The sequence below is a fragment of the Typopeltis vanoorti genome, chromosome 20 (assembly GCF_054136105.1).
Source record: "Typopeltis vanoorti isolate ZY-2024b chromosome 20, IOZ_Tvanoo_1.0, whole genome shotgun sequence".
Taxonomy (NCBI): domain Eukaryota; kingdom Metazoa; phylum Arthropoda; class Arachnida; order Uropygi; family Thelyphonidae; genus Typopeltis; species Typopeltis vanoorti.
The window spans coordinates 92,311,501-92,326,442 of record NC_143568.1 but is presented as its reverse complement, the minus strand read 5'-3'; the positions used below and the strand labels follow the sequence as shown (position 1 = coordinate 92,326,442).

General features: G+C 34.0%; 1 protein-coding gene across 1 annotated transcript in view; it reads right to left on the bottom strand.

Moving 5' to 3' along the window:
* Positions 1 to 14,942, bottom strand: part of LOC150095656 (beta-glucuronidase-like) — a 164,722-nt gene that overhangs the window by 101,514 nt on the left and 48,266 nt on the right. Inside the window, exon 5 of the mRNA XM_090409691.1 lies at positions 7,055 to 7,248. Within this exon, the coding sequence (XP_090265817.1) occupies positions 7,055 to 7,248 (194 nt within the window). The remainder of the gene's footprint in view (positions 1 to 7,054; positions 7,249 to 14,942) is intronic.

Below are 14,942 nucleotides of genomic sequence, written 5' to 3'. Positions count from 1 at the left end.
TGATTAACTATCATGCCCAATTTTGCATCATAAGCAAATGAATATTTCCCTTCAAATCATTTCCTATATCATTAATGTAAAAATTAAACAGCAATTTACTGTCAATATTGTATGGAAAATTGTTATCATACCTTTTTCCTTCAACATGAGTGCATTCACTATACATCACTTAGACTGTACATATTGCACCATTGCTGAATGTTAGCTAAATATATATTTATTAACAAATTAAATCATTACTTATAGATTAGTTTTTGAATTGAATGGATGAAGTCTTTTTTTAACATAACTGATCTGATGCTATACTGGAATCCAAAACCTAAGGATGAACACTATTTCATATTAAAAATTTATGGAATTTACAACAGTGGTAAAAAAACTTTTTTTATTATCATGATGTTTCGATCTTCACATCAAGAGCATCATCTGGAGCATACAAGACAAGCTGAGTTACATTATTAACTGTAAGCTAAAGAAACAATGATTTGATCACATGTTATTCTACTGGCATGACCTCTAGTGGGAAAAAAAAAATTACATCAAGCTAAATTCTATTTACAATGACAGGAATAGACATTCTTTCAGATGGTTTTCTTTCAGAAACAATGATGTCCTATTTTTGGTATTACAATTCTTAATTTTGCTTTTAAGATACTGGATTTTCTACAGTTCTGTTTATAGTTGTTCTTAGTGAGGAACGTTCCGTGGGTCAAATATATATACCTTCCATATGTTTGGGATTTTTAGACCATCATTATTGTTCAGATTGGGGTGGTTGATAATAAATCTCATGCTTCCTTGAATTTTCGTGCATACCATGTTTTGGTGCGATGTAGACAGCTAGAGCTTTTCCAGTCAATTCTGTATAAGGAATTCAGGGCATGATCAGAAAGGCCAGCTTCACCATAATTATTATATTTAATGTGTTGTTTATGTTCTTTTTGTCTGATAGGAATTGTGCATCGTGTTTCTCCTACATATGGTATGTTGCAAGTACAATAAATCCGGTATACCCCAGGGTGGGCTAGTGGAGGGAGTGGGTCTTTGGATGAGTTAAGCAAGTGTTTTAATTTTGCAGGAGGTTTAAAGGTGGCATTTTTGTAGTACTCTGTTTATTTTGTCTGATGTCACTTTAATGTAGAGAATGGTTATAGTTTTACTGTAGTCTGGTTTGTCTTTGTTTTTTTATTGAGGTCTTGTAGAGAATTTTGTTAATAGTGTTTTGACTGTATCTATTTTTTTTTGGAAAGTATTAAAGATAATTTAAAGTTCGTCTTTTAGTGCCTGTTCATTGGAATAGATCATCTGCGCCCTGTTTTTTAGCGTGTTGATGACACCTAGTTTTTGTGTTGGGTGGTGGTAGGAATTTATGTGTATATATTGTCTCGTATGTGTCGGTTTCCGGTAAACAGTAAACGAAAGTTTGCCAGAGGTGTGACAAGTGTATCCAGAAACAGAAATATGTTGTGTTTTTCAATTTCAATTGTATGCGTTTGTGTTGTTTGTTTAGGTGGCTAAGGAATGTGTAATGTCTGGCAGCCATGGGACCAGATCACGAAAACATTGTCAACGTATCTAAGCCAGACTTTGGGTTTTAAAGGGGAGGAACCTAAGGCAAGTTGCTCAAAATGTTCCATTTAAAAGTTAGCAATCGGGGAGATAATGGCGAGCCCATGGCTGTGTCTTCTTTTCGTAAGTAGAAGGCGTTTTGCCATACAAAATAACTCGACCATAATACATGCGCAAAGAGCGGCATGATATCTGGAGGGAATTTGTTCTGTAGGAGAAGAACGACAAAACCAGCCGCCATATTCAAAGTTCACCACAGTGAACAACAACCAACCAGAAGCAAGAAACAACAGGAGCCACCAATCACCCACAGGTATCGATAACATAGTCAACCTATCTAACCACGCTCTCAACAAGGACGAAATCTCTATACTTAACAAAGGTTTAAATTTTGCTATAGTACCGAAATCAATAAACAAACTTGAATTTATGTGTAATATTGAAAGAGGCCTAAGATTGATCCCTAATAACATAGCAGACAAAATACGTTTAGAAACTGCCAACATTTTAAATCATAACAAAACAATAACAAGCAATATTACTAAACATGAATTAACAGCGATAAAATCACTTAAAATAAATCCGAACACAGTAATAACCAGAGCCGATAAAGGAAATGCTACTGTTATTTTAAACCATACCACTTGCAGAGAAAAAAATAAATCTGCTGGTCTCTGACAATAACACATACAAATTAGTTAACTACAACCCAACCAATGGAATAAAAAACAAAACAGAGAAACTACTTAAGTTAATTACCACTTGGCCCGAAGATACGGTCAAAAAACTATTTCCTCACTACGCGCTCTCCAAAAATTTATGGGCTACCGAAAATTCACAAAGAAAACACACCGTTAAGACCTATAGTTGAAGGAATTGATAGGCCAATGTATCAATTCACAGGCGAAAATTATACTAATAAATAATCTTGCTATGCGAGTTTTTTCCGTTATTTATTGTGTACCGATATGTCTACTCACGGTTTACCTCTTTTAAAACCTAATGGAATGTGTTCCAGATGTTTGCTAGGAAGTCACTCTTGCTCTACCATAAAGCATGAAAACAGTTTTCATTATAACAGCAAAATGTAATCGATGTACCACAGCAGATCAGCTTGTAAGTTGTCTCCATTCAAGAACAGGTATGCAAGTATCTTGACAAACTGTTGCAAAGACTTCTGCAACAAGTTGGCATATACACCTGAAGGCTTGTCTTTTATCGACAGCTCATCATAGAGCAAGTTTTCAGTGGTGTTGTATCCATAAAAATTGGACAAGAACGCCAATGGGCCATTTAATTTTTTTTTTTTTTTTTTTTTTTTTTTTTTTTTTTTTTTTTTTTTTACAGATAAGAGTTGATTCTAGACAACACTTGTTCTGGCATGAAAGTGATACTTCTTACCATCAAGAATGTTCTTGAAAAGGATAGATATGGCAGTTCTTGGGTTATAAGTGCTGGAAAAAAAAAAAAAAAAAAAAAGACTGGTGAACAATATTGCAATGAAGTTCTTCATGTCTGATTGTTCCATGGTGCTGTATGCAAAGAATTTATTTTTATGGATGACAATGCCACACCATATCGTACACGATCAGTGGAGATACTTCCAGCACCCGAGAATATTAATTGAATCTAGTGGTCAGCATGTTCCTCAGATCTCAATCCCATAGAACATGTTTGGAAAGCAATAGGGTGATGCATTGCTGCTCAAAACCCACCTCCAGAAGAAAAACTAGACCTTATCCTCGTGTTTATCTCAAGAACTCCTGAATTACTTGATGCTGGTATGACATTACCAGAGCTGCATCACGGTTTGGAGTGGACATATTCCATACTGAAATCTCTCTTCACTTAATTTTCTGTGAGCACTGTACATTTATTCCTTAACTACATCCTTAGGAAATTTATAAATTTTTGCCAATATGAAATTTATAACACTATTTTTGTGTATTATAATTTATTAATATGCTAATAATAAATTGATGTCCACAATTGACTCTAGTCATGAAAGTTTTTCATATACCAGGTAAAAATGTTGTTCATTCTTAGCTTTTGGACACCAGTGTAGTTTTATATTACTCATAGAAATTGCAAAATTTAGAAAACATTTTATAGATGACCTATTATGCAAATAATATGCATGAAGCTTCTGAAATGCTTGAAATTTTAAAAGTTTTAAAAATTTCCATCTTTCTCTTGTAAAAGAATAAAACATAAGTTTCTGCAGAATTATCAAATATGAAGGAATCCCCTTGTTCCAGGGAATAGACAGAAGCACTGGCATACCTATTTAATACAAGACTTACAACAGCATAGGTTCTGAGAGTGGAAGAAAGTACTGATTTTTGTACTATAACAAGGTGACAAATGTTTTTTTTTTTTTTTTTTTACAAGGGAAATGCATATAAAGTGATATACTTAGAATTTGCAAAAGTCTTTGATAAACTGCCCAGCTGTTAAATAAATTGAAATGAATGGTATTGCATAACAGACTTCTGAGTTTGATCAATGACTGGCTTTCAGATGGGAATCAGAAAGTTGTATATGGGGGGGGGGGGGCCGGAGTGCAATATCCTGAAAGAGGAAGGTCACTAGTTGTGTGCCACAGGGGCCAGTTTTGGGACCATTGTTGTTCAATTTGTGTATTAACGATATTGGAATGGATTTAGCAGGTGATATGCAGATGATACAAAATTGGGGAGAGCAATGCAGAGTCAGGCTTTCCTGGAGGACAGGAATAGATTGCATGAATGGGAACGTACGAGGGTGGTCTGAAAAGTTCTCTGCCTCAACCATAGATAGCAACACTATCGGCAAGATTCTTTTTCTAAGTTGGTACATCAGTCATAAGCATCCATGTGAAATTGCAAGTCATTCTATCAAGTAGCTTGTTTTATACGGCTGTCTGAAGAAAAAGTGATGTCTGTATCCCTTGAAATGGATAAAATTGAGTATCATGCAGTTATAAAATTTGTAATAAAAGAAGGTTTAACGCCAAAAGAAATTCATTCGAAGTTCATAAAAGTTTATGGATACTCTTCTCCTTCATTTCTGACAATTAAGAAATGGGCTGCCGAGTTTAAACATGGCTGTACCAGCCTTGAAGATGATCCACGTGAAGGATGTCCAAAAAGTGTAACAACACCAGAAATCATTGATTAAGCGATATGGTAACGGATGACTGGGGAGTCAAAGTGCGTGAAATTGCTGAGACTATAGGTATTTCAAAAGAATGTGTAGGATATATTTTGCATGCAGAATTGCAATTGAAAAAGCTTTGCGCAAAGATGGGTGCTCCGCTTTCTCACAGCAGATCAAAAATGCACTCACATGAAAATCTCTGAATAGTGCTTGAAGTGTTTTAACAAGAATAAAACTGATTTTGTGCATTGATTTATTACTATGGATGAGACTTGGATTCACCATTACACACCAGAATCCAAACAGTGGCCAGAAGCCAGTTGTTCAGCACCAAAGAGGACAATGTTGCTTCCATCAAGAAGGAAAGGTCATGGCATCGGTGTTTTGGGATGCTAAAGGCATTTTTTTAAATTAATTATCTTGAAAAGGGTAAAACAATAACTGGGAAATATTATTCCGATCTTTTAACCAGACTATACAAAAATATTCGTGAGAAAAGACCCAGTTTTCAGAAGAAAAAAAATCATCTTTCATCAGGACAATGCACCTGCCCAGAAAGGTGTTTTGGCAATGGGAAAATTAAGGGATCTGTTGGAACATCCACTCTATTCCCCAGATTTGGCTCCCTCTGACTTCTATCTCTTCCCAAAACTAAATTTCTTCCTTGCTGGTCAGCATTTTTCTTTGAATCAAGAGGTGATTGCAGCTGTAGAGGGGTATTTTGCAGATCTTACTGAGAACCACCACAGGGATGGAATAATGGCACTGGAGCATCTCTGGAATAAATGTAGAACATTTATTCCAGCAATGCATAATCTCCCTTAGTCTTAAGGGAGATTATGTTGAAATATAAAAATAATTTTAAAATTATAAATTGTTTTTTCATTGTTAGGCCAAGAACTTTTCTGACCACCCTCTTATAGTATAACCAAGTGGAACAACTTTCAGCAGCTAATCATCTCTAATACAAAGTATTGTAATAATAAGGTGCGACACCTTTTGGCAACTCATATATGAAAATATGTCTTCTGCATTACTTCAACCTTGGTATCATCTCTGGATCTGGCTCCCACTGATGAAACCTCAATAAAGGTCGAAACCAGTCTGGATAGTGACCCTTCCCATAATGCATATCATTATACATGTCTGCAAGGAGATGTTCTTTGCATTATGGGATACTAAGGCAAGTGATGTGAAGTCACACTATGTTTACCACAAGTTGTCCTGAAAATACTTCATGCACAAACTTTGTTTGCTTACACTTGGATAAAGGATTAAATCAAATATATAATTTCTTGGTATCTTTAATTTACAGCATGAACATAGTGTAGCCATTTTCCTTTATTCCCCTCAGCTGTCACTCACTTGAGTAAATTACTGTTCACAAACCATGCTGCTCCCATAGAGTTTCATATCCCCATCTATCCATTCCAGAATTATATCATTAACCAATTTTTTCAAAGTGAGGGTGGTTTGAAAAAGTTAGTTATTGAATAGTCCATAATTTGATACCTCTGTCTTGGAGCTCCTATATGTAGCCAAACTATTTTGCCTTTTTCTTCCCTGTTCCTTTTCTCCCCCCCCCTTCTCTCAGAACATTCATTGAACTTGAGACTTAAATATCCTGGTAAGACACAATGCTAATTCTCATATTCACTTTCTTGTAATGTATGAGCAGACATCCCATCTAACCATAAGGCAATATTCATAATGAGATTTTCTAATATCCTAGGTACCTCCAATTCATCTACCTCTAATCCCCACTCAAATCTGTATCTGTCCCATCTGCCACTACAATTTCTACACCTAGATGTTATCTAGAATCATGACCAGAACAACTAAGGCTATGAGAGAGTATGTCTTAACTGTGCATGTGTGTTCTTCTGGCTGGTTTGTCTGCTTGGTGGAATGAAAAACCAGAGCTTCTAGGAGATCACTTGAATGACATCTTTGCAAAATGATCACTCAATAATTCAACTATTCATTTTGGCTTCTATCATTCAAATTTAATCTTTCATTCGAAAATTTTGATTGGGGTGTTCAGACACATAATAATGAGAAAGACCTACTAATGGACTATTCTAAGTATAACCATTTAGTTTTAGTATTCATTCAGCACAAAATGCAGTTTCACATATGCTGAAAATCTATAAGTGCTCCTGACAATGATTTTGTGTTGTTCCATAATCTCAACTACAATGAAAACATGGAAAGTTTAGCTGCCCTTGAATGTATTTTACATAAAAATTAGATAAAATCACATGCTTAATGAATGTTAGAAACAATTATGCATTAATAAAATTGAACCTTTTATACGAGAGGGAGAAAAACTAATATAAAACAATACCTTTAATTTATACATATAACCAGGATCTGTATGAAGAGTAAAAGGCCACCATAATTTAACATCTGGAATTTCAATTATTCCTTTTAATCCCTTCTGCTGGCTAACCAATACCCCGTTTTTGTCATAAACTTCAATATAACATGATGGAGGATTTTTTTCACTGCCATCCCAACTTATATTATAGCAAATTATACCTATTAAATGAAACATGATTAGTGTAAACAGTGATAATAATCATAAAGTAGTTTCATAGAAACTAGCAATTTTATTAAATGAATTAATAAGTACAATATATTGTAAATATTGTAAATCCTGGTTCAGAATAATATTTTTACACACTGAAAAGATTTTTATATATATATATATTTCATCATCAAGACCATGATCAAGAACTGCAGTCTTTTTTTAAGCACATTTGTAAAAGACAAACATGTATCAGGTTCATCATGGTCCACCTAAGTGAAACAACTCAAAAAAGATACCGATTTTGACTAAACATAGAGTGAGAAAAAAATTGTCAAGCAATTTCAATTTTTTTTTTTTTTTTTTTTTAAACAGCTTGCTAGTAATAATTACCACTTTATAAGAAAACAAAAATATCTCAATTCCACCTCCATTTCAATGGGCAGTGGAGTCACCTTCAGGCAGCAGTGATTTTAATTATTTCTTCCAGATATTAAGAGTGCCATGTGAATGTAATCTTACTCTAATCTTCTTGTCTTTTGTTTACCCCAAGTAATATTCATCAAGGAATGTAGATAATATTGCAAAAGGTCCAGAAGTGACTGATAAGGTGGTTTCTGATCTCTAGAATGTAGAATATGAAGAAAGGTTGAAAAAATGCAATTTGCAAACTCTAGTGGATAAGAGGAGGAGTGTATATGAGTGAGAGAGAAAATGGAAGTTGGTAAAGGGTTTTTATCTGAGATTTCAATGTACATCATGAAAAGAAATTTTGATGGCATGCAAATTTTTTTTGATGAGCTTTAAGATTTCCAAACACTTTGAACGTTGTTTCCAATCCAAGACTTACTAGAGGAGATTACATGAAATACACTTCTGAAAGCTGCTCACCTTTGATTCCTTTTCCTTTTAAAATCTTCTTACATACTTTTTTCTTTTCAATACAATATCGAATTTCATCGTGCTCAAAACTATAAATGCCGATCACTTCCAATGTCGAATCCTCTATAGAGAGAGATAGCATTGACTAGTTATTGTTGATAATGATATCTTCATGTTGGTTCAGGACACAAGAGCATGCAGATATCACTATCAACAATAACATAGTCAATGAAATTGACTTATTTCTTGTGTCTTCTCTCCATATGAATCAGTGCACATTTAGAACATGATATTAACAGTGACTAGTCTATGTCCTGAACATAAATCTACCAGTTATTCAGTATTAACTTTTCTCTTTTAAGGTAGGCTAACAATTTTTCCAAAACATTTCTATATGTCTGATATTCATTTCTTACTCTGCTGTTTAGATCTACAACAAGGAACTTTCTAATAACCTGAAGCTTCCCCTGCCTCTTCCTTAATAGAACCTTCTCCTGAACTAGGCACAAGTAAGAAGACCACCTTTGAGTCTAGTGTTAAAGACTATAGCTACTCCTTCCTTTCACTAATTATTACTATCTAAATTTGTGGTTATTTAGAAGAATCTCACCTGTTTTTGTCTTATTTGTTTCAATAATGCCAATTATGTTCGTGTGGTACTTCTGTCAATTCCACGTCTTTTCCCATTGACTCTTCTTGTATTTAATATGAAGGTCTCTGTCCACTTATCTAGTTTTGATGCTCAAAGTGACTCCTACAGATGATTATGGATGATAAAATCTCAGTTTTGCTATACAGAAGTGAAATGTGACTGCAACAACATGGTGAATCCTTTTCAATAACACATTTAAACCTGGCTGACAATTCTTGTAATGCCAATTTTCCATCCTCCATGTTGATAAACAATGCATGTAAACCTTTCTTGATCAGGATACATGTCATACCACCTCATGTAAGAATTGTTACTTTAGAATACCAGTTATGACCTAGTATTCTAGGACTTTAAGATAAGTCCTAGGTTTTTTTTTATTTCCTCCTCCAAAAGTTGGCATTTCATAAGACTAGGATATATATACTATTATAATTATTAACCCAAAGGAGTAAGTCAATAGGAGAGTTCCAACCCAAAACAATCAGGTGAGAACTCTGTTTACACTTAGTCCTGAATGTTCTTGCAGTCCTGTCAAAGCAATCTAATTGTAGTTCAAAAATGGATAATAATGATATTAGGTATCTTATCTAGATGGCTATTGGTGCATTAATGATATTTATATTAGGTATGCATAGTAGGATTTTATTTTGGAAGAAAATAATGAAGAGGGCACTAGCAAAGAGGATGAAACAGAGAAAGATTAATAAAAGAGTGATAGAAAACAGGAGATGGATAGAGTCAGAATGCTGGGAGAAACTAGAGATAAGAATTTTTTTTCTTCTTCTTTCTGTGTGTTATCAGATGATGGATGGAATGAAAAGAGATATTCCTTGCTGCTTGTGTTAGAAGCAGAGAGAATTTTTTTTATACATGACTAAAAATTCACACGTATGCACAGTAATTAACTTTTTAATATGTAAATATTTCATCTTAAGTATCATAAGACATCATCAGTACAGTTATTAAACAATAATAGGAATTGCATTCAAAAAAACATTAGTGCACATGCTTAGATTGGAATTCCTATGTATACAGTAGCGTGTTTAAGGATTAAAAACTATTGGGCTGTAATTAAATTAAATTAAAATATAACTGACAAATTTATTTAAGTTAAGGGATATTACATCCCATATTGTTTCTTAGCTGAATAAGAAACTCAAGAGTTTCATGCCGAATATAGAAACTATATAAACTCTCGAGTTTCTTATTCAGCTAAGAAACAATATGGGATGTAATATCCCTTAACTTAAATAAGTTCATGTTGCCAAATTGAAGCCTTTGGCTCTTCATATAATTAGCATTGATAAATTTATTTTATAAAATTGAGGATACCAATTTCCCAAACCTTTAGAATAGTGAGACAGTCATTCCAGTTAAGATTGGAGTCTGTGACATAAGGCCTCAGCACTTTCTTTATACAAACTCTTGTTTATATAAGGATCTATGTGGTAGCTTGTTGTTTTGCCATTGGATCCTATGGCTAGCATTTTTAACTCCAAGACAAGTTACAAGAACATGGCACTTCGTATACACCAGGTAGAATCAATGGTGAGTGTCTTTTGGAGAAGGTAACAAATTGTGAATTTGGTTGATTGGTTTATTATAGGTGGCAGCAAGTTTATATTTTTTTATACATGAAATATATGACCAGATTGGAACTATTTTCCTGACTGTGACTGTTTCAATTTTGGGAATGCAGTTTCAATCACATTGGCTGAAAGCTAAGTAGGCCAGTGTGGAAAGAGCCTTTTATTTTACTTCTCTGGTAATCACGGGAAATGGACAGAGTATAATCATGAAAATGTTCTACAGTATAAGAAAAGCTGTCCTCTGTAATATGTTAAACATGTTAAACAGAAATAACAAGACAACTTTCTTCTGTGTGGGGGGGAGTTCCAAAATAACCCAAGAATATATATCCTTTTTCCCTTAAAAAAATAAAACTTCTCTAACAGAAACTTAGAACACATGATGAATAATGCAACCTTCTTGGCACTTTGCAATCTATGCAATTATTTGGGGGGGGGGTTCCAAAATTCTCTTCTCTTCATCTCTAACACAAACTGAGAACACATGATCCCAATATATACCCCCATTTGATGAAGTCATAGATCAAAAAAAATAATGATGATTAAGAGAAAATCCTATCTCTGCTCTGCATTTCCAATACTGGTAGTAAGTACTGATAGTAATCCAAATCAAAGTAAGATATCTTTGCTAGCCTCTCTTAAAATGTAATTAATTCTTTCGGTTGGCTAGTCTGGACACCTATCTTTGATAAAAAATCAATTTGAATACAATAGTATAAAATATTAATATTGCCTATCTCAGCATTTCCCAGATTTTTCCTACAATGGAACACTTCACAAATCCTGAAATTTTCATGGAAGACCTTGGTTATTTTGTAATGTATTAATAACACTGGCCAACAACAAAAAAATTTTTTTCTGCTGATTATGATCTGACACCTGTTTTTTACTAATTTCGGTGCGCTGATTTCAAATATCAAACCCATTTTTCTCTATCACATAAGGTTTTTCCTCTGTGGCATTTTCTTTTTGCTAATTTGTAAGTTTTTGATAGTTTTAAGGAGGCAGTACTATTTTGAGGATCAAAAAAATCGATTTTTTAATATTATTTTCTGAAAGTGTGTACTTTTAAAAATCTGTTCCTAATTTTTTATCAAGAAATTCGAAAAATCCTGAAGATATAGCCTATTATTCAAAGCGGTGCACAGATCAGAATTGGAGCGCTCACCGCTCTTGCTTGTTAGTAAACGAATAAATGCGTAAGAGCCTGCAACGGCACGTACTGGCGCTTTGAATGCGAGAGAGGCCGATAACCAACCTAATATATTCAGGTGATGAAAAGTAGGCGATGACACTGCCTAAAACAAATGAATGCTATATGCGTCATAGCAGACAAAGAATGATCAAAATCAGTCAATCGTTAATCAATCATGAAAGTATGATGAGCGCTTATAACGTTTCAATAAAGTCTCTGGTTTTTTTTTTGTCTTGTTAATTGCATGTTAGTCAGCAGTGAAGAAAACACATCATGTCTACTACTCAAAATTGTGTCAATAGTGTAGTTTCCTTCTGCTACATTTGTGGCAGCTTTACTGTTCCCAGTCAAAGGACAAATATCACCGATTTCGTTAAGAAAGTGTACGTTCTTTACTTTATTTTACTTTTACGTAAAACTTGCAGATCAGGTCAGGTCATGGGCTCCAAATAAAGTATGTAAGTCATGTGTAGAAAATTTATGACAGTGGAGCAAGGGAGAACGCCAAAAATTAGCTTTTGGCATTCCAATGATTTGGCATGAACTGAAAAATCACGTAGATGATTGCTATTTTTGTTTAGTTCAGACTTCTGGTTATAATAAGAATAAGAAAAAATTGTGAATCCAAATCTCGACTCAGCAATTCGGCCAGTTGCTCATTTCAATGAAATAGCCGTGCCAATTTATAAAGGACTTCCTTTACTTGAGAACGAGCATGATCGGGATATGCCAGACGTTCTTGAAGAGCAAGACCCAGATGTTGATTTAGACAATGAAAATTTAATTTCTAGTTCTGGACCGCAACGTTTTACTCAAGCGGAATTGAATGACTTAGTAAGAGATTTAGGCCTATCAAAGGAATCATCGGAATTGTTAGCTTCAAGATTAAATGGAAAAAATTTACTGAGCAAGATACAAAGATAACTTTTTATCGTAGCAGGGAAAGTAATCTTGTACAATATTTTAAACACGAGTGTGGGTTTGTTTACTGTAACAATGTGTCAGGTTTACTAATTGAAATGAGTGTTGTACAATATCATCCAAATAAGTGGCGTTTATTTATCGACAGTTCAAGCAGAAGTATCAAGTGTGTCTTACTACACAATGGGAACGTATATGGCTCAATTCCTATTGGCTATTCAGTCCACTTAAAGGAAACATATGAGGACATCAAAAAGGTTCTAAAGTTATTAAAATATACAGACCATAACTGGATCATCTGTGTGGATCTAAAAATGGTGAACTTTTTACTTGACTTTCAAAGAGGATATACAAAGTTTCCGTGTTTTCTATGCTTCTGGGATAGTCGAGCTAGAAACCAACACTGGAGTCAGAAACATTGGCCTCTTAGAATATCCTTAAATGTTGGAGAACAGAATGTTATAAATCAACTGTTAATCGACAGAGAAAAAATCATTTTTCCACCTCTACACATCAGACTAGGTCTTATGAAGCAGTATGTTAAAGCTTTAGATTTACAAGGTGACTGTTTCCAATACATATGTGAAAAATTTCCGCGACTTAGTTATAAAAAAATTAAAGCCGGTGTATTTGATGGACCGCAAATTAGAACTTTAATGAGAGACTCAAATTTCATCAACTCTATGAATGAAATTGAGAAAGAGGCCTGGACTTCATTTACGATGGTTGCGAATAATTTTCTTGGAAACAAAAAAGCGTGCAATTACAAAGATCTAGTGGAAACAATGCTTGAAAATTTCCAGTGCCTCGGTTGCAACATGAGCATAAAGCTTCATTTCCTATACAGTCATCTTGATAGATTTCCCGAGAATTTAGGTGCTGTAAGCGATGAACAAGACGAAAGATTTCATCAAGACTTAAAAACTATGGAAGATCAGTACCAAGGAAGATGGGATTCTCACATGATGGCCGACTACTGTTGGAGTATTCAAAGGGATTGCCAAAACAGTACACACAGCAGAAATTGCTACAAACAAAAATTTATTCCCTGAAACTCATGTGTAAGTAAAATTGTTATTTTTTTTTTTTATAAATATTCTTGTAATTTTTAATGAATATTTTTAAGTAGTTATGTATCTAATTATTGGTCTCTCTCACATTCAAAGCACCAATACGTGCCGTTGCAGGTTCTTATGCATTTATTCGTTTACTAACAAGCGAGAGCGGTGAACACTCCGATTCCAATCTGCGCACCGTTTTGAATAATAGGCCATATCTTCGGGAATTTTTCGAATTTCTTGATAAAAAATTAGGAACAGATTTTTAAAAGTACATACTTTCAGAAAATAATATTAAAAAATAGATTTTTTTTGATCCTCTAAATAGTACTGCCTCCTTAAAACTATCAAAAACTTACAAATTAGCAAAAAGAAAATGCCATACAGGAAAAACCTGATGTGATAGAGAAAAATGGGTTTGATATTTGAAATCAGCATGCCCAAATTAGTAAAAAACAAGTCTAATATAAAAGTCAGCAAAAATTGTGTTGGACAGTGTAATTAATTATGGCATAATCATAAAGAATATTAGTACACTTATGTATACGGTGACATGTTGACAAATATAAAATTACATTTAAATCAATTATCGATCACTGCACTAATGAAATCTTGTAGCATATTGTAGTTTCCTCAGGCCAAGATCATTAAATTAATTTGTGCTGATTTTCATTGACATATCCCATTCTGATCACCAAAAATTTATAATATTATTATAAGTACTTACGAGTGAATGCAGACTTTTTCTCCTGTGTGCTGGTAGTTTTCCCCCTCCTTTTGTACATCCTGGAGATCGCTTTGTAGGCTGGAGGTGGATGAATGAATCACTATCTGTTGCATCACAAACACCTTCAATATGAGATTTCTTAACAAAATTAAACAAAGTACCTTGTCTCTTATTCATATTAAAATTTAAATCTGTAGGCCTATTACTTTTAAAAAATCACAACTCCAGTTGTCAAACAAGTACTTATTTCGTAACAAGTTCGTAAATACGTTCTTTACGAACTTGTAAAGAACGTATTCAGTATTACTAGATTTGAAAACTGGATACAGACTACCATGATCTTCAATTTCAATGGAAAAATTTTCTTCATACTTCCTTGCTGATTGGTCACTAACATTTGCAACGCAGATGTTATTTCGTTCAGTTTTGAGAACAGAGGATACATCGCCCATCGTTATAATCTGCTTGCATGCAATTTTTATGACCGGTCATAAAGAGTGGTATTCCCTTTCCCGAATTACTTCCATGTTTAAAAATACACGCCTTTTGGGGGAAAGACACGATTGTTTGGAATAAATGAATGTTAAGTTGTGGTTCTCAGTTGAAATAACTGAAATTATACTAATGTCCTAATAACAGACAGCAGCTACTATTTTTTTTTAACACTTCATATCTTAGACT